This window comes from Schistocerca gregaria, chromosome 3 (assembly GCF_023897955.1).
Source record: "Schistocerca gregaria isolate iqSchGreg1 chromosome 3, iqSchGreg1.2, whole genome shotgun sequence".
NCBI classification, from domain to species: domain Eukaryota; kingdom Metazoa; phylum Arthropoda; class Insecta; order Orthoptera; family Acrididae; genus Schistocerca; species Schistocerca gregaria.
Genome location: NC_064922.1, coordinates 520,795,542 through 520,819,023, shown reverse-complemented (window position 1 = coordinate 520,819,023; position 23,482 = coordinate 520,795,542). Strand labels below are relative to the sequence as shown.

The 23,482-nt window shown below is 36.8% G+C and overlaps 1 protein-coding gene across 4 annotated transcripts in view; it reads right to left on the bottom strand.

The window, feature by feature from the left end:
* Positions 1-2,242: 2,242 nt before the first annotated feature.
* LOC126353875 (phospholipid-transporting ATPase VD) overlaps positions 2,243-23,482 on the bottom strand; it is a 357,121-nt gene continuing 335,881 nt past the window's right edge. For 2 of the 4 annotated variants that reach the window (XM_050003064.1, XM_050003062.1), the window contains 5 exons: positions 22,143-22,300; positions 15,266-15,370; positions 14,393-14,580; positions 14,004-14,144; positions 2,243-3,958 (listed from right to left, as the gene is read on the bottom strand). In XM_050003064.1, the coding sequence (XP_049859021.1) occupies positions 3,901-3,958; positions 14,004-14,144; positions 14,393-14,580; positions 15,266-15,370; positions 22,143-22,300 (650 nt within the window). In that variant the 3' untranslated portion in view covers positions 2,243-3,900. The remainder of the gene's footprint in view (positions 3,959-14,003; positions 14,145-14,392; positions 14,581-15,265; positions 15,371-22,142; positions 22,301-23,482) is intronic. The other 2 variants (XM_050003065.1, XM_050003063.1) reach the window with 1 other exon arrangement.

Genomic DNA, 23,482 nt, shown 5'->3' with positions numbered 1-23,482 from the left:
GCGAACATATTCTGCTCCCTTTTCTTGGTTCTTGGCATGTGCTTTCACCCTCACTTGGTGCAGTAACTCCCAGTACTATGGGGCTCAAGTGTGGTTAATAATACAAAGTGAGTGTAAATATCCAGTTTCTCGTGTACTGGTTTGACATGCATGATATGTTCTGCTTTAGTCCATTTATTAAAGAACTGGACCTTATTTAATAAAAAGTGTGCATTTTATTTGTTGTTCAAGTGCCTGCACATTTGTCATTTAACTGCCATCTCTAAAACGTTGTTTGAAATCAACTCAGTGTGCTTGTTAGAATTCTGTGGTTTATTAATTAATTTGAAGTATACATTCAATTTATCTAGTAAACTTGTTGATTTATTTGAAGTGGCCATTCTATTTCCTGTTTGAAGGCATGTGCATTCATACAATTGTTTGAGGCTTTTGCCTTAAATTTTTGGTGTATATTCAGTTCGTCTTCTAAACCTGGTTGTTTATTCGTTTAAAGTGTATATACTGCTTGGCATTTGGACACATGTGCTTTTGATAACATTCTTTGGCATTGATTAAATTCACTTTATCTTTTAAAAGAAAAACCTCTTGGGACTAATTAATTCATAGTGTGTAGTGTATTGACTTTGTTCTATTGTAAAAGAGTTTTCTGGGAAAGTTATTGTGAGCTTACTGTTGGAGATATTTCTATTGTATGTATTTCATGTTTGTTTTATACATATGTGCCCAAGTTCCTTGACCAGCATCGCCTGTGAAGTGTCCGTATTAACTGGTGGCATTGGGGCTTAAACTTATTGTTTTGTATTTGAGCTGATATTCATTTTACACTGTCAGTCTTATTTTGTCAAGTAACTCTGTTGTTACATTAAACCGTAATTAAAATTATTTGCTATTAAGGGTGCTCAATATCTGTTTTCCCAGTCCTTCCATCCCCAGGACAACCAAACAGCTGGCTGTTTATCAGCCTGTTTATTCTGGACCAGCACTGATCCTTTACCCCATTATCCCACTCATCTAAGAAACATAAGTATTTACTAAAGCTACTTCCTACTGGAAGGGGGGTGAAGGTGATAGCATGGAGACAGGAGAAGGGGAGAAAAAGATGGACAGACACTGATGGTGAAGGAGGCAATAGACTACGAGAGATGGGGAGGAGAAGATGGACTGAGAAAGGGACAAGGACATGGAAAGAGAGAGGGGGAAAGAGCAGATGGACAGAGCGAAGGTGCACACGGACAGGTGGCGAGGGGGAGGGGTAGGGGGAAGGTTGAAAGTAACATTGGAATAATGTTCATGAAAGCAGCCATATCTGACAAATATATTAAAATTAAATTCTTCTTTGAAATATACAGGAAATGCCTGCTATGTTCTATATGCATAAATATTTTTCCTGCTTCCAATTAGTTCTGTTCTTTGAATGGAACTTTTCCTCTGTTAGGCGCAAATTTCCAAATCAAGTCATTTAGCTAGGTTTTAGTAAACAGCTTTCATTCTTAATTGTTTCAAGTGCAATGAAACCCACTGTGGACTTGTTCACGTCCATCAGAATGGCTATCATTAGAATCATCCTGGATAACGTCCTCAAAAGCTTCTGATGGTGCAGGAACAGGAAGACCTGGACCATGTTCCACTTACTAGATGGCAGATTAAATGCTACGTTACCTAATTACTTTTTCTCTTTACCGAGTTGTAAGCAGCAACATCAATAAAACAAAAATAATGATGACTTAGAAGGGAACAAATTTTCTCACTACGGCTTGCTTTTTTAATACATTCTCAATTCTTTAGCAAGAAGACCAAGAATCTTTTATGCTGGAGTGGTTTCTTGGGTATCTCTGCGTAAATGGAACAGCAACTCTGAAGGCTTACCTTTGATTTTCATTATATTCTAAGATCTTCACGACATATTTAGCAATATCTTATGCAGCACTCTGACATACTCATCTCCGTATTTACAACCAAGGTATGAATAGCACACTTTTGCTATGTAATTTGTAATGTTCCTCTGATGCTTGTTAATGAAAAGCTCACAAAAATTTTCACAAATATGACTAGACACTATACTACACACCATCATTCAAGTCTGGAAAGTGAGATTACATTGTTATGAAATGAACAGCTGTTCATGAACAAGAAGACTTAAAAAGAGTGCTTGATAGTAATTATGGTTCATTTACTCTACAGTACAACTTCCACTGAAATTTCAATTTCATACTATCAATTGAAATGATATTAAACACATTCATAATGAAAATTCCTAAAAAATATATTTTTTGGATATTGAGTGCTAATTTTAAGAAATGGTTGGTCATACAGCTTTTTGTTATATTGTGATTCAGTACACTAAAAACCACAAGAATAAACCAATTTCATTACAAAATTTCATTGTTGGCCAATGGAATTGGCGTATTTGCATTTTATATATTAATTTACGTGTGCATAGCTTTTGAGATATCCTTTACATCTGGTGACATTACTGAGTTTTCAGCTAAACATTCATTCTCACACATACTTGGAATGAGGAAACTACCTGTCATTAATTCTTCATATTTAAAGTACCACAGTTTTGGCACAAAAACTTTTACACCTGTCAGTTACCTTTAATGCTGTCAACCTATTAAAACCAATGCCAAAAGCCCAAACTGTAATGACAAGTGCAATAAATACAACATATGCAAGTTTCACTGTGATATAAAGTGGTTTTTTTTATTTATTTACCTGGCACTCTTTTCACACAGTTAACTGATTTATCAAGCATAAATGGTATTTCAATAGCTTGTGCCAAAACTGACTTATCCGCTTGCAGAAAATGTCTGCAAAAAATTTACAGTTCTTATTGCCTAAATAAAACACTAGTGACATACCTGACACATGATGGCTGAAGCAAGGCACAATTAACAGTTACATCTACATGCCATCAGATACGAATACAACTCTAAGATTTTGTGGGAAGGACAAGGAGACAACATATCAAAAATCATTATTCACGTTAATTTGCCTTTACTGCACATGAGTATCACAGATCTTTAGGCCAGAATAGTGAAAAACTTAATGAATTTTAACAGTATGAGGTATCATATAGACAAACTATATGTATATTTATAGAATATATATTTATAAATGTAACATTTTCACTCTGATTTCATGGCAAGTCTTTCAATTAAGTTGTGCAAGTCAGTGTTGTAACACGCCTGAGGATAACATGTCTGAGGATGAGTAAATTATTTCACAAATGAACACCACCAGTAATTTTTTTAAATATTTTCTATACACAGGAACACACACATGTGGCTCCTAAGCAACAAGCACACTAGAAAAACCAAAATCATGTTTTGACAACAAACAATCAACATAATAAATAAAAATAGCAGCAGAATATTTTTGTTTAAAATGTCCACTGCCTCTGCACGAGATCTTTATAACAACATTTACACAACTTCTTCACTTTTTCAATTTTTTTTTTTTTTTTTTTTGCTGTTTTGAACTCATGAGAATGTCTGGTACTTGCAGTAGCAACACTAAATTAAAACAAAGTGATTTAGCAATCATACAGGCAAGTAATAATAAATTATGTAGCACACAATGACTGTACAACACACACATTCTTATCAAATTGTTCTGCTCATAAAATCACTGCACAAAAATAAACATTTAAAAATTGTTCAGGAACTTGTTTGGAAATAAAAAAGTTTCAAAATCAATGCATTCAATCTTAACTGTATTCACAAAAATAGAATATATAAATTTCTTTTAAGATACAACTCAATGTTGTAACTGTGAAATTAAGCACAGCACCAAAGTGTCTCTTGAGCCACAGATGACTCGGAAAGCTAATATTTGTGGTCCCATGGAACCTCACAGCCTGAGAATGTGTAAAAAATAAGTTTTTTTGAAACTAGCTTTTCAACCAACAGCTGTTAAACTGTTCTGTGTCACGTGTTTAGGTCTGAAATCTGCATTCCTGTAACAGAATTGCTTGAGTTAGAGCAAAAAATTCAACAAAATGCAATAGAATTAAGCAAACAAAACATTCCTCTGAATAAGTTAGAGCAAAAAATTGAACAAAATACAGTATCATTCAGTGAACAAATCATAATTATGAATGATCAAAAGTACACTACAAATTCTGAAAACGATGAACCCTCTGTGAATAAAGCTTAACTAAGTAGAACAAATAGTATATACTACTTTTTAGTATACTGTCCTCTGCAATGAGTAACCTAACACAATAATGGATAACTTAAATTGTCACACCACACTTAAAACTTTAATTCCATAATAACATATGCTCATCATAACAAATTTCTTGACCATCCCAATTTTTTTGTTTCAAAAACAATATAATTCACCCAAGTTTAAGTCTTCTCCATTTGAATTTACCATTGTAGTTTTTAATTTTGTGAAGAAGAAAGAGATACTAAAGTTAGTAATTAATTTGAAGGAGGACATTGTCCCACCAGGCTGTGTATTATATTACTTTATTCTCACTACTGGTTTTGGGTAAGGGCTGTTCTCAACTGCAACAATGCCAACAGATGTGGATACATTGTCCTTGTCTTATCACTCAGGCGCTTAGCAAATTTGTATGTCATTGTAATCAACACTGCTCATCTTGAAATGTGTAGCTACAAATTGCACTTAAACACACTTCTTCATGGAACTGACATGATTTTTTGAAGATGAGAGAATGATGTATCTACATCTATGGCTAAAGATTCACTTGACAATGGGCTGTGCCCATAACTGGTTGTGCAAGATAAAGTAATTTAAAATACAGCATGGTGGAACAATTTATTCCTCAAATTCATTGAGACTGATGCTCATTGAGATGAAAATGATCAATAATTTGTTGTTGCCACAATTTCTTGGCAAGCTTTTGATTACACTCTCCCTCTAATTTGATATTAATCTGCCACAAAAATAAAACAACAACACTAGGTGAGGAGCTGAGACATCACATGAAGACTGAAAAATCCCCAGCTTTTGCTGTCTACAATTTCTGCCTTAAAGAGACCAGGAAGGTAGAGATATAGGGTGACAATTATTGAACTACATGGAGAGAAAACAAAAGGGGGCAAGTAACTTAGTTACAAACTACAGATATTCAGATTTAGGTTATGATATATTCGCTATGACTGCCACCATTGGCAGTGATGTGGTGTAGACGAATAACTAAATTCTGCATGACCCGCTGAAGTGTCAGAACATTGATGCTGTTGACGACCTCCTCAATGGCTGTTTTCAACTCAGCAATGGTTTTGGGGTTATTGCTGTTCACTTTGTCTTTAATATAGCCTCATAAAAAGGAGTCACATGTGTTCAGATGTGGAGAATATGGCAGCCAATTGAGGTCCTTGCAAATGGAAGACTAGTGGCTAGAACTTTTTTAGACAACTAGTGACTTCTACTGATTCAGAACTAAGGAGTGTGTACGCTAAAAATAGTTTGCTCAATAATAAGTCACTTACAGTGACATGATACACTGTGAGCCACCCAGCAATTAATCGCAGAGAGTACTTCCGGTACCCCTAACTGATCTCTCTCTTCCCTGTTCCACTTGCGAATGCATGTTGGAAAAATGAATGTCTGTATGCCTACACAAAAGTTCTAATTTCTCAAATTTTCTTATGGTCATTTTGCGAGATGTATGTGGGAGGAAGTAATACATTGTCTGACTCTTCCCAGAAAGTTCTTCTTCTTCTTCTTCTTCTTCTTCTTCTGCTGCTGCTGCTGCTGCTGACTAGGGTTTCCCCTGTTTGTCTGCTTATTTATGTGAATGTACTGGACGAACTGCTTTACCATCTACTGGGTAGTCACCCAGGTAGTTGTTTCCCTTGCGGTTGCCCATGTTTACAAATTTTAGCTGGTCTTGAGAAGTCTATTCTTTCCACACGGTCCCTCCAGTTTCCTTTTCTTGTCTTCATCCATTTGTTTATATTTTGTATTCCACACTTCTCACTTATCGATATATTTGTTCTTTTTTTTGTTAGCTTTACTTTTATATTTATCATTTTTGCCCTAGTTTCCCTTGCATATACCAAAACAAGACACACTGCTGTTTTATACTTTTTTATTTTCTCCTCAGTTGTCATAAATCTGTTTCTCCATACAGTACTTTGCAGGCATCCAGCTACCCTTACTGCCTTTGTCACTTGATTTTTTTACTTCCATGGGGAGAGTCTTTATTGTTGGTGGTAACAGTCTCTAGATAATTAAACCTGATTATCTGTTCAACTGACACACCGTCTACTTCTAATTTACATCATGCAGGTGATATTACGATAGTCTTTGTATTTTTTTAATGAGATATCCATCTTATATTGGTTAGCTGTTTTAATAAAATTGGTGAAGTAACCTTTGTAAACTATCCTCATTATTTGCTATCAATACACCATAACACATAATATTTATTTCTCGTTTTATAGCCTATCTTTCTTACATCATCAATGGTGTGTGCATTATTAAGTTGAACTGGAGTGGGCTTAACGGGTCTTCTTGTCTAATTGCTTTATCTACTATAATCTCATCTGCGAATCTTCTGTGTGTGATAATTCTTGTTTTATTACCTGTACATATACCTTCTGTGATTTTCACTGATTTCAGTGGTGCTCTCTTGTCAATTATGATTTAAATTATATCCTTTTTCTAATCCTATCAAAGGCCTTTGACAAGTCAATGAACCACACGTAGGCTGTGTTGTTGAACTGTATTGATTTCTCCACAATATGCCTTAAAGTGAAAAGAGCACCTACTGTGCTCTGCTTTTTCCTGAATCCTTGCTGTTCATCTGCTATTTCTATATAATTCTGCCTTCTGTCGCTAATCACTGATTTTAACAGTTTTAAGGCAGTATCAAGCAGGCAGTTCCCTAGTAATTATCTAATACAGTATAGCCCCGCTTTTATGTTCCCAGAATTAATACTTCCCCACCATTTACAACATTTTTTAGCATTCCCATCAAATTTCCTGCATCCTCAATGTTAATTTGCACCCAATTTTGCATCAACATATTTATACCTTTCCTGCGATTTACGCATTACGAAAAAATATCCGTCAAGAAAAAAAATACGCTGGCATGATGTTGGCCATCCAGTAGCATTTTCAAATATTACATGGTTAAATTTCTTGACACAAGAGCACTCTAGTCAGCAGATTTGGACTGGCAAACTTGTAAAAGTTGGAACAATTCATGCCGTATCTCCCGCTGCCAAGCACTACTTAGCATGATGGCTGATGGGAGTAACTAGATTCATTCGAATAAAGGTATCATGACCATTCACAACCGTTTCCAAACATTCTACTGCACAAATGCACTTTTGTAATTATCATTACACCTTTGTTGAACCATATTTAGCCAGTTTTGGTGTTTGGCCTCCTATAACACTAGTTGGCACATTCACTTTGCATTGCTCAAATGTTTTTAGTTTAAACACAATGCTGGTTACCTATTTTTTCATGCTGGAAAAAAGGTGTTTTGAGAATTTACTCTTATCGTCAGGAGCAGTATTTTTTTAAATTGTTTTTTGTGATGTTACACAACAGTGCGAGTGATAGTTTGCATTTGTTTGGTTTTCTACATAATTGAAGAGTTACAGTACCTGATGACCTGAAAAAGATGACTACAGTGCATGAGAGGCAGAATAACATATATTTAAACACCATAAAAAATACTTTTATACATATCTGGACTTGACAATGAGAAAAAATTCTCAAAACATGTCATTAAGCATGAAAAAATACATAGTAGTGCAGTATTTCATTATTTAAATAATGAATGACAGCTGCAGGCTTTCCAAAAACATCAATTCCAGTTACATCAGTGTTGTTATTAGATAATAAACCTTTATTAGGTAATAGAAAAGTTCCTGACAAGTCTTTTGATGCCTGTTTGTACAGATATCATACATGAAGTGCGAAAAGAAGAAGTGACGATGACGACGACGATGATGATGATGATGACAACGACGATTATGATGATGATGATGAAAAAGGAAAAGACATTCAGGTGTGAACAATACTAGGAGAAGGATAGACTAATACTCACTGTAATGATGATCTGTTGAGATGCAGACAGGCACAAGAAAAATACCGTTACATATACAGCTTTTGGCCAAAGCCTTCTTCATCAAAGAAAAATTAAACACACACAAATTTAATGGGCGATCTTTACGATGAGCAGCATTTTATCGTTTTCCTAACGTTGTTGATATTCCAACCTGGAGTTTCCACTGTTTTATACACAGATAGTAGTTCCTACCCACCACCTTTTACACATTACAACAACAAAAATTATTTTACAGAAGAGAAGGAGTTGTAGAGAAAAATGTTCTGAGTTTGTTTTTAAATTTTACTTTGCTGTCTGTCAGACATTTTATATCACTGCTTAAGTAAACAGAAATTTTTGTTCAAGCATTGTGCACCCCTTTTTTGTGCTAAAGACAACATTAAAGTGGAGTAAAGCATGGCACTTTTCCTTCTGGTATTTTAATTATGTACATCAATGCTCCTTTTGAACTGTTGAATTATTTACAACAAACTTCATGATGGAATAAATATACTGTGAAGCGGTAGTCAGCTTGTTATGCCATGCAACTGACTGACACATATACCATTCACTTCACTACCATAATTACTTCTACACCTATATATACATACTTCGCATGGTGGAGGGTACCTTGTACCATTATTAGATATTTCCATTCTTGTTCCACTTGTAAATAGAGTGAGGGAAAACAAGTGTCTGTATGCCTCTGTACATGCCCATTTTATCTTATCTTCATGATTCTTATATGAAATGTTTGTTGGCAGCAGTAAAATCATTCTGCAGTTGACTTTAAATGCCAGTTCTCCAAATTTTCTCATTAATGTTTCACTAAATGAAATCTACCCTCCAGGAAGGGCCAGTTCAAGAATGTTTATCTTGCACACTCAGTGTATCTTATGGCACTTTCTCCCCCACTTTTCCCCCTCATACTCTTTTACTCATGTTAGTATTTGCTAATTGTAATATGCACTGTATACAAATCTTGCACTTGGCCACTCCTGGTGCCCCTCTTAGCTTGGCACACTAAGTAGCCCCTACTAATTGTTATCAGTCCTGTATATAAATCACAATGTTGTGGTGCCTCTCTCAGCTTGGCGCTCCAAGCAGCCACTTGTGTCACTTGTGCCTTGAACTGGCCCGCCATCGCCAGGGATTCCCACTGGAATTCATCATGCATCTCTGTAAAACCCATTTGTTGATTGAACCTAGCAGAACAAATTTAGTAGCCCACCTCTGAACATCTTTGACACGTTTCTTTAATCTGATCTGGTACGGACCCGTAACATTCAAGAAGTACTCTATAATGGGTTGCACTAGTGTACAATATGTGGTCTCCTTTACAAATGAACCATACTTTACTAAAAATCTCCCAATAAACCTAAGTCAACCATTCACCTCTCCTGCTACTGTCCTGATGTGCTTGTTCCATTTCATATTGGTTTGTAACATTATGCAGAGGATGGTGACATGACCACCTCTGTCAATTGTACGCCATCTCCAGGGCTAAAAGCTGACTAGTGTGCTCTTTCAAGGGGATACCAATATTTTGTGCAATGAACTTATTGTGTTGAAACTTCGTTTTTCGTTAACCTCATTCCTTTAAAAACCAGAATACAACTGAATCCATTAGTTTCTCTGATAAAACAACAAAACTTTTCCATTAAATAAAATGACTAGTCTACTGGGAAAGAAGATCAGTGTTGCCAACCTGTTACTAAATTATAGTCTGTTGCTGTCAATATTTAATCAGATACGGCAAGTAACTGCTCCAACTCTTTACTTCTATTACAAACATATAAATTTTATCTTCAGAGCTAGTTGCTCGTAAATGCATTGAATTATCTGCAGATTTTGATATTCTTGTCCAGTTCCAACAAATTCTTCAGACCCCAAACACATTTCTCTTTAAGTAGCGCATTAGCATGCCTTTCCTCTGATAAACACCTTTTTTTTTTTCTCCCAAAATCATTGTGCATTATTGTTTTGCTGAGAATGGTCACTCAACAATTTCTAATTTCTGAGGAAATTCTATCTCTCATCCTGCTTATAGCTATAAAAATGTGAATCTTCATATTCTCTTCCTGCTTTGCTTGATGAGCAATAATGAACAACAGAAATTGACAGGAACCAAACAATACAATACGTTTATCATCGATATGTTACAGGAAGCATGTGTTTCTTCGACAGTCCACTAAGAAGTGTATGAAAAATATTTGTTAAATAAAATGATCCTACTCGAACATCATCATTTGAAATTTGCAATATATAAATTTTGTATCCAGTATATGTCAATCATTATGGAATATTATCTTCAAAATAAAAATATGCATCTGAATAGCTGAATTATTCCTTTGATTGCACGAATGCAAAATAAATATTATACTTGCAGCACAATAATGCTATTCACCTGTCAAGCCTTCAATGAATACAATCATCTGCAAAAATGTTTAAGTGGAAAACTGAAAACAATTAAACTAAACACACACACACACACACACACACACACACACACACACACACACCTATTTGATTTTGAATATAATTATTAAAGTAAGTTAAAAAGGAAACAGTTTCATTTCAAGTTTGGCTCAAAAGAACTTTGTTGCAGTTAGATTGCAAACTTTAATAAAATTCACTGAAATGCAGAAGCATGAATCGTTGAAAGGCAAAGAACTTGCCAGCTTTCAGAGTGATCCTTTTTTTTAGTTAAAGCACAAATACATATAGAAAACACACACATACACATGCCTATGTCCCTATAAGGCACTGGCTGGACATACAGGGTGTTTATAAATGAATATCGGGGTTTTAATGCCTTATAATATTCATTACATTAAACTTACAGTTATAAATGATATGACAAATGAAAGAGCAACTCAAACAGTTTTACCAAGAACCTTATAAATGTTCAATGTGAGCACCATTTGTCACATGGCACACATCAAGTCTATAGCAGAGTTATTCCCAAGCGTTGTTAAGTGTGTCTTCAGTGATTGTAGCAACAGCTGCTTCAATCCGGTTTCTTAATTTAGGGAGGTCTGCTGGTAGCGGGGCACGTACTCACAATCCTTGATGGAGCCCCAAGGGAAAAACATCGCATGGCATGAGGTCGGGTGAACGTGGAGGCCATGCAAAGCAAGCCCTGTCATTGGGCCCATTGCGGCTTATCCAGCACTTGGGTACAGTGAAGTTCAATGGCTCTTCCCAGAGTTGGAAGAAGATGAGCCAGAGAACTTCATATTCCAGCAAGATGGTGTGCCTCCTCACTGGTATAGCAAAGTACACAATTGGTTGAACTTCACTGTACCCAAGTGCTGGATAGACCACAATCGGCCCAATGACAGGGCTTGCTTTGCATGGCCTCCACGTTCATCCGACCTAATGCCATGAGATTTTTTCCTTTGGGGCTTCATCAAGGATTGTGAGTACGTGCCCCCGCTACCAGCGGACCTCTCTAAATTAAGAAACTGCATTCAAGCAGCTGTTGCTACAATCACTGAAGACACACTTATCAACGATTGGGAAGAACTCTGCTATAGACTTTATGTGTGCCGTGCTCACATTGAACATTTATAAGGTTCTTGGTAAAACCGCGAGTTGCTCTTTCATTTGACATATCGTTTATAACTGTAAGTTTAATGTAATAAAAATTATAAAGCATTAAAACCCTGATATTCATTTATAAACACCCTGTATAAAGCTACAGCTGCTTTCTGGAAGGTGGACTAGGTTGAGGTGGATGGTGTTGGGTGAAGTGGGTAGAGCGAAAGACACGGGAGACAGGGAGAGCGGTTGAGGTAAGGAGTTAGATGTTCAGTGGGAGGCAGCCAGTTTGACAGCTTTTAATGCGAGAGGGAGGGGTGGCAGGTGGATGGGCCAAGCATGTTATGTACAATTGTTGGAGATCATGGGGAGTGACACACACTGAAGGTGACATGGTAACATGAATTGGTGTGAGCTGACAGGACAGAAGAAGGGGAGGGTGTGTGGACAGTGAGTTGCTGGAGATTGAGGCCACAATGATTACAAGAGCGAAGGATGTGCTGCAAGGGTAACTACCAATTGCATACTTCAGAGAAGCTGGTGGTGGAAGGAAGGATCCAGATGGCTTGGGTTGTGAAGCGATCATTTTGAGCATGTTACGCTCAGCTGCATGTTGGGCCACAGCGTGGTCCACTTTGCTCTTGGCCACAGTTTGGTGGTGGCCATTCACCCTTGTGGACAGCTGGTTGTCCATAGTGACAAAGTGTGCAGTGTTTGCAGCAGAATTTGTATGTGGCATGGCTGCTTTCACAGGTGGCCTGGCCCTTGATGGGATAGTATGGTCCTATGACATAACGAGTACGAAGTACTACCAAGTTTTCTTTTTGAGCAAGCTTGCTTTAGTTCTAGACCCAGAACTTCTGCATTTTAGTTAGCATTACATTCTACCTCAACTTTTCTACAAATTTTAATATAAACATGTTTCTTCATTATCCATTCATTGAAATTATCATTACTATCACAAAATAATCTATACATTTTTTAGTCAATTCTTAAGAAAAATAAAATAATTCATGCAGATTTTAGTAACTGTAAATAGTAATGGTTGTAATTTATGTTCCATTCATGAAAGAGTAAGTGATACATTAGATGTTGCCTTATATGATAATGAGAAACAAGGACAGAAATGTTAAGCACAACTAGACATTTGTCGACAAATGTCAGAGCACTTTCCACAGACAGCTGACTGACACTACAGTACCTTGAACGTCTACCTCCTTCATCATTTGTACAATTATAGAATTACAATATTTACAGGCAGAGCAGTTGCAGTTGCAAATCAGAAATAGGATTATTTTTAAAAAGCTTACAAAACTTTAGTAACAAATGTAATTTTTTTGGTCATGTAAAATAAGGAAATCATGCTTAACATTCAGCTGCAAGAAGCCCTAGTTGAGGTCTTTGCTTTTCTTCTTCTTCTTCTTCTTCTTCTTCTTCTTTTGTCCAAACAATACTGACAGAAGCACCACTTATGCATTATGATGACAAAGCTGATGGTATTGCACAAAAAACACCAATATGGCATTCGTCAAAGCAGCAACACTTGAACTGACATGATTCTTCATATAAAACAGAAACTACAATCCCATCTCTATCTACTCATAATTGTTATTTCAAAACCTCTACTCAACGTTTTGCCAATGTACAAGTCAGATTCATGATAAATAATTAAATCTCTGCTTTGAGAGGTACAAGCGTTGTTTACTGTTGTGTGTAACACTGAGGAAAATGATTTGATCTGACTTGCTTTTATTAGTTTGATGAATCAAGGGTCCACAGCTTTTATAAAAATTTTAATGTGATAAATACTGTTGATAGCTATCAATGTATTTATTAGCTGCAATGGCAATTTTGATAACTTGTCATTTTCAACCATACATATCAAATATATGTTTATCTGCCTTCCAATGCTTGTATTTGAGATCAGAATGTCAAACGACACAATATCAATAACAGACTTACAATGTGTATTTTTTTAACAGTTTGTCTCTTACAACATTAAATAGGATCTTACTGATTTTGTTTCCTTGCAATATGTTATTGCGCACCAAAGCATTTAAAAATGACCAGCTGTGGACACTGCAGTCATAACTACTAAATATATAGAGTCATAAGCAATAAGTATTAGATTCACAAAATTCTCTTTTGTTAACTACAAATGAATTCTAAATTGAGCAAAATTAGACAACATCAACTTATTTATAAGCCAGCAAAACCAATAAAACCCACAAATAAATCAAAATTTTGTCAACAGATCTAACTATGAAATAAAGGAAAGCAAGTGACGATCACTATCACACAGTAAGTGCATACCACTACAACTGTAATTTTGAAAGAGTAATCATCACATACTCATTACCACACTGCAAATTACTGCTCAACCTGTAAATTATGACAGCAGTCAGCTGTCTGAGGTTACCTGAAGATGGATGATGTGGAAGTAGACCGTGACCATGACACAAGGAATCCCTCACCTCGCCGTGCAGCGACTTTGTGATCCAAGACAGCACGTACGACATCTTTCGGAAACAGTGTTGTCTCCACAACCCGCCAAACAAACCTGAAACAGTAAAATGAGATTGAAGCAACTTTTTTTAAAAATAATATTCTGAAGTATCACTGTTGCAAATGTTCACATGAGATAATAAAAAATGAGGATATAATGCTTAAACAGAAACACATGATGAACTCTTTAACACACTTAAATAAGATAAAGCAAAGCTACCATATAGATAATGAAATATTCCACAAAATGCAATTAAAGCATTTTATCAATCTCTCCCTTGTTTCTTCATTGTCATTGTTTACCTGGGTAGAAGCGCCATAACAGTTGAAAGGAAGACTGATGCCCAGTATATGCTTGAACCAATTGTCTGTTGGATGACCCAATAATTACTTGGTAGTCCAAAGCATTGCAGACACACTGTGTTGTATACAAGTGAAAAAACATAGAAGGCAGTGATTGACAACAGGATGGATGCAAGATGGATCACAGTCTGGAAATAAACAAAAGCCAATATCAGAAAGATATTATCCAGTAAGTAATTAGTGCATCAACTGATAACCAAAAACAAATTCATATTATTGTTCTTCCATACATGTATGAAAGAACAGACACCAGGATAATGGGCCAGGGACACTACATCTGTAATATGTGGATAATTTGAGAATTTGAGTCTGACGGGAGATGTGCTAGGGTAGTCTGTGCAGTTGCAATGACCACTGTGTCTGGATGGGTCAGTGGTCAGAGCATTTGTCTTAGTAAGCTGAAGACCGAGGCTTAAATCCCGGTCTGGTATAAATTTTCAAATTTCCTCACTGATTTCAATCAGCACCCAAGGTCTGTAATTCCTGTGTGTAAAATTTGTGTTACTTAGCATAATACACAACTAAATTGTGTTGGAATAATTAAGGAGAGACAAGGGGGAGGGTTCTCTCTCTCTCTCTCTCTCTCTCTCTCTCTCTCTCTCTCTCTCTCTCTCTCTCTCTGTGTGTGTGGTGTGGGGAGGGGGGGGGGGGGCTGCATGCACTGCAAAACACAAATAAATGCTCTTGAGAGCATGGGGATCACTGAAGAGCCACACTTCACCATAACCATTAACCACTATGATTGGATTCTATGTATCACACACAAAATACAATCTAATGAAATGTTATGAGAAGAATTTTACATCTACTTACCCAAGATCTGGTTTCAATAGCTACATGGCACAGCATCACGAACATACAAGAGGTAGTCACAGTAGTGCCAAACTCCCAGATACCAACTTCCGTGTTATGGTAAGCCTGAAAATTTATCATACAGGGTATTACTGAATGATGCAAAGGTGAAAGGAGTAGATAAGGTATATCCAAGGAACGCCTCGTGAAAGAGAAACAGTAAACATAAACCTAATCTGTGAAAAGTAATGTGAATTCTAAAACAAACTTTTGAAATTTATAGTTATGCTAGTTATCAAAAATTTAAATGTAACATAGTATAGGCTACAATAAGACAAACAGAACTGTAAGTGAAAGAGGCAAAGATAAAACCTGGAAATGACTAACACTGGAACAGAATACGTTATGAATCGAAATGAAACTCGCTACTGGAACACAAATGTGTTCTGGGCCATAACTGAGATTCAGATCTTCACATTTTGTAGAAAGTCACCTGATTCACCCGAACATCAATTACCGACTTAAAGCTTCATCTATCAATACCTCCCTTCCACTGTTTCAAGTTTCACAGGTGTCTCTCGTGCATATTATTGTACACTACAATCCATGGAACAAAATGACTTAGGGATTTGTTCGAGAATGAAATTTTCATAGTGAACTGTTCTGTGTACCAATAACAATTTCCAGGTAAATTAAAACTATGAATCAAAACAGCAAAGGAAACTGGACTTCTGAAGCCTTGAACCAAACCACAAGGCACACTCAAGTCCCACTGTTGGTCAACTGTTCTCCATGATAAAAATTTTGAGTTCAGGACCTGCTAATAGCTCGAGTTACCCTTCCAGTAATATTTCTCTTCCTGGATCCAGCCTCGTTACATACACAAACAGTAGACTGTGCCACAACCTGCTGACTCACACTGAAGATGCTCAACTGAGTGAATACTGACAAACACACTCTTCACTTTATTAGTGTGCTCTACTGTGCAAATGTAGTTATTTCAGACATCATCTAGAAATCAGCATTCTGATTCTCAACACATTCTAGCACCAGTTGTCTCCTCTTGTGTTCACTTTGTTGGTTTCTTAGTAGCCTCTCTCTGCCTTGCAGCATTCAAAGTTTACTTAAAATTTCAACACTTTGTTCACAGGAAGACCACTATAGCTTTATTTAATCTTTTTATTTCTTTAATTTTCTGACTCAAACACATTCGCATATGAGTTAATGGTGATATGAAACAACCTTATTTGCCAATGCAGTGTTGGAATTTTACAAATACATGCCCTGGTAGGCTTTGCAGGAGGCCTATGTCTATGTGAAGAAGAAGAAGAAGAAGAAGAAACAACAAGTGACTAAGACTTCAGACAGTATTAAATTTATCAGAAAATGCTTGATGTGTGAAACAATGCTGACATAAGCTAATTGTTTGAAAATGAACAAACACATCTGAAACTAGTCTATATTCATCACAATTAATGCAAACATTATTGTGACAGACAAGGAATTAAGGAGATAGAACAATTACTTTTAATATTCGAGTACTTCAAGACACCATTTTAACTATTCATTCCCTCTCCTGAAGGAAACAGAGAATGTCTGTCCCATTGGGCTTCAGTCTAGGTTTGTTGTTTTGACTTGAGTGATATGGATTTGGGGAAGAAGGTACTTACTTTCATTTAATCTCTGTATTAAGCAATTTATGGGGGACATTGCAACATTTAACTTGTAGCCAAGGGAAATACTCTAAAGCCTTGGCTGGAACAGCTGTGTTAAATTATGGAAGACAAGTTCAACAAACACTGGTGCCAATCTCTTCTTTGTGTGCATCTATCTGGCATCACTTTGTCCACTACAGTGTACATTAGCTGGCACAGCTCACAGCTTGTAAAGCAGGGTGTCAATTATTTCTTGCATATTCCGTTCCAGCTCTGGATCAGAATGTGGTGCCAGTTGTAACCACTCCTTGGTGTGTGATAGTTGTCATCTCACTTGGGCAACTGGCTGCAGCTATGTTCTTCTACTTCTCCTCCGTCCTAGCCAACTGGCTGCTTGCACCTGGGTGAACACCGCTCACATACTCACAGATGGGGAGCACCACCACCAACCCCACCCACTGGCAGTTGCTTGAGCTGTGAGCCAAGTTCACAGTCACACAGAGCTTGCTTAGTGCTGGTTTCTCCTTGTGTGCAAGATGGTTTGCCAACAACCACCTTCCATGACCTCTTTTTCCAGTTGGAAGCAATGTATCTCCACAAAGATTCTGCATCCCCTCCAGCTGGATATATGTTCACTGCTCACTGCTGAAGTTTTTGCATTGTGGAGGTTCTCTTTTGCCATTATTTCATTCAAAACTAGTGTAATTGCCAGCTCATTTCACAGAAGTGGTCTCTTACTGCAGTACTTGGCCACAGTTAGCAGCTGAAGCACTGCACGGGGATGTCTTATTTGCGTGGCACTGGTTCCACTGTCATCATAACATTGGGGGCTCCTTTAAACTGAAGCTGTCAGTATTCCTCTTATGCTAGCAAGAGCCCAAGAACTGCTGCACTGGTATTTGGTGCAATCAGAAGTAGCTCTCAATCCTAAATCTGTAGTAATTTCAGGCAAAATATACAGTGCCACCAGCCAGGGTGAGCCTCTGAACATGGGTTTAATCATTTACCATCGCTTCAGTTCACCCCAGGATGTGTTAAGAGCAACATAAGCAACTAGACTTCCTTGTCACCAGCAGATAACCTTCGTAACAATAATAAATTGTTAACACCTTGCCATAGGCACTGGAATACACCATACACTCACTCCTTGAGGTCTGGGCAATCTCTTTCCTCCGATCTTATTAGAACAAATGTCCATTGCCTTCTACACACGTGTCTTGGTGACTGGCAGTGGTGGTGCATTCTACATCAAAAAATTAGTGGCTGATGACTTAACAGTCCTTGGACGTAATGATTGACACCACAAGATGGTGGAGTGAGATTTGGCTGTTCACTTTTTGTTGTGTCTTCTTCTCATTTTCTTTAGATTCTTTCAGTGGCATCTCTGAAAGCTATCTGCTTTCAGCAAGTAAGAGAGCACTTGCTACAGTCTTGACATAGACACACTTTTTCTACTCTCCTAAATTTTGCCCTCCACAAAGCTCTCTCATTGAGCAAACCAGAAGTACAAATAGTTAATAATTAAATTAAGACATTCCGGCAGTCATATCAGATTGGGTGTGAAGAGCCATTTCAGAAATAAAGGGAAAGGTGCTGGAAATGATGGTATTTCAGTGGATGTGCAGCAAACTAATACAAATGCAACATGTAAAAATGTTTACAAAATTTCTCTAGAATAAGACAATTCCGCAAGACTGAAAGAGAGATTTAAGTACCCTACATCTTAAGAAAGAGGCACACAAGATATAAAAAATCTGTAGATATATCAGGCTTCTTTCCATTATTTACAAGATAATTACTGAAATTGTCAGCAAATGAAAAAAATATAACCCTGCCAGGGTTCATCCTGGCATCAGAAGATGATAAAATATCCTGGACAATGTGCAAGTGGTGAAAAAAAATTTGAAAGGAGCGATGGGTATTAATTGTCACATGGTCCGGAAAAAAAGTAATAGACCAAGTTTAAGTAGGCCTGGAAATAAATGACAATACAACTCAACATAGAAAGAACGCACCGAAAATAAAACTGTACAAATGGAAAAAATGACACAGAACCATTTGTTGAAATTTTATATTTTGGACAGCTGAAGACAATGTCTGGTCACCAAAAGAAATAAACACAACAGTACACATGTCATGAAGCACTTTTAGCAAACTAAATAGGGTTTTGAAACGAAGATCCCAAGGGGGCTGGAAAAGAAAGGTTATGAATAGAGCTTATCACTATCATGCAGCAAGACAGAATTTTTATGGCGAAAAGCCTTCAAAAACCTTAATGTTGCTCACTGTCAATTTAGAGAGGCATGTTGAGAGTTCCTGAGAGAGACAATACCAAAACAAGTTGATCACGAAACAGACGGGACTGCTATGAAACTGGAACTTATGTAAGGCGAGAGATGGAGCCAGGTGAATGGATGGTCAATGGATCAAGTAAGTTTCCAAGGGACAAGAAAAGACCAATGCAAAGAGCTGGGTAGGTGACATCAGAAAATATGCACCAGCAACACGGATGCATGTCGCTTAAGGGTGTGATGCATGAAACATGTAGAAGAGTCCATTATCTGGAGGTAGGTGACAAGTGGCTGCTTGTGGAGGGTGATGATAGAACATATTATTTATAGATCTTCAGAATATATACACTACAGAAATATCATATTGTCAAAAACCAGATTCCACCAAAAATAAATGAATAAATAAATAAATAAATAAAAAATAAAACAAATGCGTAGCCACAAGCCAGGTGCGGTATAATTTCACATGTTAGCGTGATTGAGATTTAACTTACATATTTAGTTACCAAATGGCAATTAAGTTTTTGCTACTGAATTACATACATTTTTGAAGTAATGAAGCCAGAGGTTTGACTAGACATTGGATTTCTCAAGCACTAACATTCGCATTTAAGATAATCAAGTAAATCTTTTATACTTGAGCAATAGGTTTGTCTCTTACAAGAAACCAGCAGGTATCATATCTGCTTACAGCAAATCAGGGTATACGACACAGGTGGCAATTTCAGAGGGTGCCAAATTCATATTCTTGATGAAAAAACCTCTTCCACAAAGCACCTAGCACTCAGCGCATCTTAGTCTATCAATTATTCATATGAAAGAAACTTGAAGGCTTGTGTCTGTGTATGTGCAGATGGATGTGTGTGTGTGTGTGTGTGTGTGTGTGTGTGTGTGTGTGTGTGTGTGTGTGTGTGGGCGCGCGCGAGTGTACACCTTTCCTTTTTTTTCCCCCTAAGGGAAGTCTTTCCGCTCCCGGGATTGGAATGACTCCTTACCCTCTCCCTTAAAACCCACATCCTTCCGTCTTTCCCTCTCCTTCCTGAAGAAGCAACCATCTGTTGCGAAAGCTAGTAATTCTGTGTGTGTGTTTGTGTGTTTTGTTCTTGTGCCTGTCTGCCGGTGTTTTCCCGCTTGGTAAATCTTGGAATCTTTGTTTTTAATATATTTTTCCCATGTGGAAGTTCCTTTCTATTTTATTTACATAATTATTCATATGATTTTGAAATGCATACCAGTTTGCTTTTGGACATTCTAAGTTGATTTCTGAACGAATCTTAAGTAGATTTTTGAATGCATGCATAGTGTACGTGACGTCTCTGCCAGGGGAATCCCTATAAAAAAAAAATTCCCCCACAGACAAAAGGGAATGGGGCTGTACGAGCTGAGCTGAACAAACTCTAATGGGGAATGTCAATCGCTGTTTGTTCATGTGGTCGATTAGGTGTGCAAATGATCAGTGCTGTTATTATTATTATTATTATTATTATTATTATTATTATTATTATTATTATTAGCGAAACCCACAGATTCAGGTTATCAGAGTGGAAATAAATGACTAACAGGTAAGAAAGATTACATATTATCTTGTTGATGTATCCTAGAAAATAAATTTTAACAGAAAATTTTTACCAGATTGCTACACTACTAAAGGGCCAGTTCTATAGCCCCCTAGTTAGCAGCAGTTTAAGTCCTATTCTCATATTAGTGCAGAAAACACACTGTATGGACATGTAATAATGCCCAACTACAGAATAAGCTCAGGATAACTGAACCGGTGATTCTGGCACGGTTAGTGAAGTTAACCAAAGAATAAGTTTTTACAATGACAGGAAATAGTTGCAAAGTTAGTGATGACAGGATTGTTTGTGTGATGTCCCCATTTCTTCTCTTACCTTTTTCTAACAAATTATATGGAAGAATACAACGATTCCAAATTTATATAAAAATTTGGTACTATTACTTTTGATTTCATGCTTGAGAAACTGGAGTGTATGAAGGAAATGTGAAACTATTGCCTAACATAAAACTTTTTGCTTGTAGTAGGCCTAATAGGCATTTGATCTTGGTACTTTGAGAATTATATTCTGTCATGTTATTTACATTAATGAGGCAGATAAAAATGACCATTTATGCCAAACAGTCTCACTTATTTGGCATGTGTTACAATTGCTGCAATATTAGAAAAGCCTATTATGTTTTATCTAGCAGACAGTGACAAAATAGACATAATCAAATCAAGAAGGTACTATTCATATTAACAGCTTTTTCAGTATTAGACAACTATATTTTGATTTTTCCTGTAGCAAAATGTTTGATGAACTTTGACGAGGTAATAGATTCTTTCGCAGAAAGGAAAGTACACCATGTATAGCTGTAGCAAGATTAGAGAGAAAAAAAAATGCTGGAACCTATGTATTGAAGGAATGTGTAGTGTCTTATATGTCTCTTGTCTTTACTGGTTTTATATTTCCTATCTTTAAGTTAATGTCACACAAAAAGAAAAATTGCCCCAGTTTGGAAATACTGTAGATCCAGGGCTGCTGGTGACTAATGTATATGCCACTGTTCTTCATAAACGATCGGCATGTAGGTACACACACAGACTATTTATGTATAAAGAAGTTTACAAACCAGCCCATACCACAGTATTCTGGCCAACTGTACAAATAATACATGAAACTGAGAAATTAATTAATTCAATAATAAGAATTTCTTAGAATTAATATATTTTGAACCATGCCTTTTCTTTGAAAATATTGGCATATTCATGTAGAACATCTTGTTCCACAATTATATGTGTCTTCAGTCTTTTCTTCATCACAAAACTGATTGATAGTATCCTTCTTAGAATGTGAATTTCTCTCCAAGATGAAGGACTGTATTGTGACTTTTGGTTTGTCTAGTTTGCAATCAAATGGAAGTTAAGCACTATTTATTCTGAAGATGACTTACTGCTTCACATATGAAGAAAATGACTATGCTCTGATACAGAGAATCTGCCATTGTAACCCAGAAAGAATGAGGCTGGTAGACCAACCCAAGGCGTCCTTGGTTATAGAGCGATGGCTGAGCCAGCAGGATCTGCTCTGGGACATCTTGATCATATACACCTGAAAATAGAAAATGTCTTGTTGAATAATATCTGTTACATTTATCATAAATGTGTTCTGTCCCAATATTCCCCCTGATTCTAGGTGTTTAAGGTAAACAGTAAGTGTAAAATATTACTGCTGTAATAACTGGGGCTCCTAAGTGACGCCCAACTCGTAAAACAAGTACCCAACAAGATGGCCATATCACAACACGAAGCTGTAGAAAGTTGTCAGATGAATATGGCTGGTACTGAAACTGATACCCAATAGACTGTTTACTCATATTGGACAATCGTTCACCGAGCAAAATGGGTACTGGTAATCACTACAATATATTTACTTTTTTTGCATTTATGAATTACATTTTCTTCTATGAATGTAAGTCAGCAGAATTATTGTTCACCAACAAGAACTTTCTTTGTGGTTACATATTAACCTTTTTTTTTACCTCCTGAAACCAGTGCAAAGCCTTTCCACACATACGTGAAATACCATACTGTGATTCAACAGCATTTCATTTAAGTATGTATTGTGCCACAACATATTCTCTAGTTAATTGTAAAAGTCTTGTGTGTTTCAGTTAACATAATCTTACTACCTTCTCAAGTTTTCTGATCTCATTCAGGTAAGTATCAAGTAAGAAATAGGATAAGGTACATTCAGGCGAGTATCAAGTAAGAAACTGTTAGCACACCACTGCTTCCAATACAATCAAATCTGCTTTCTTTAGTAACTGCCTGTTATCATGGTATAAATGCGAAATGGAAAGACTGCTACTCAACACAAAGATGGGAGGTGTTGAGTGGCAGGTAGGCACAATGAAGAAAGACTGCTAGATAATATCAACCACCACCACCACCACCACCACCGTCTCCAAGTGCTAATGTTAAGACCGCAACTGCGTCTGACATAAGCAGGAATCTTGGTTTGGTGAATAGTAGGGAAAAGAAGAGGGATGGGGTGGGAAAAGGAAGGGATATTATCTAACAGTCTTTTTTCTGTGTTGCTGTTTGCTACTCAATGCCCCCACCAGAAGGTGAGTAACAACCTGTCAATTTCATATTGTTGTTGTACCATTCCAGATTTCCCACAGTTTATAATTGGCTGGTGCAGCTATATAATTTGAATCATATACTTAAAAAATAGCTCAGCACATTCTCAGATGACCTTCTGTACACAGCCAATGCATTAACACTGAAT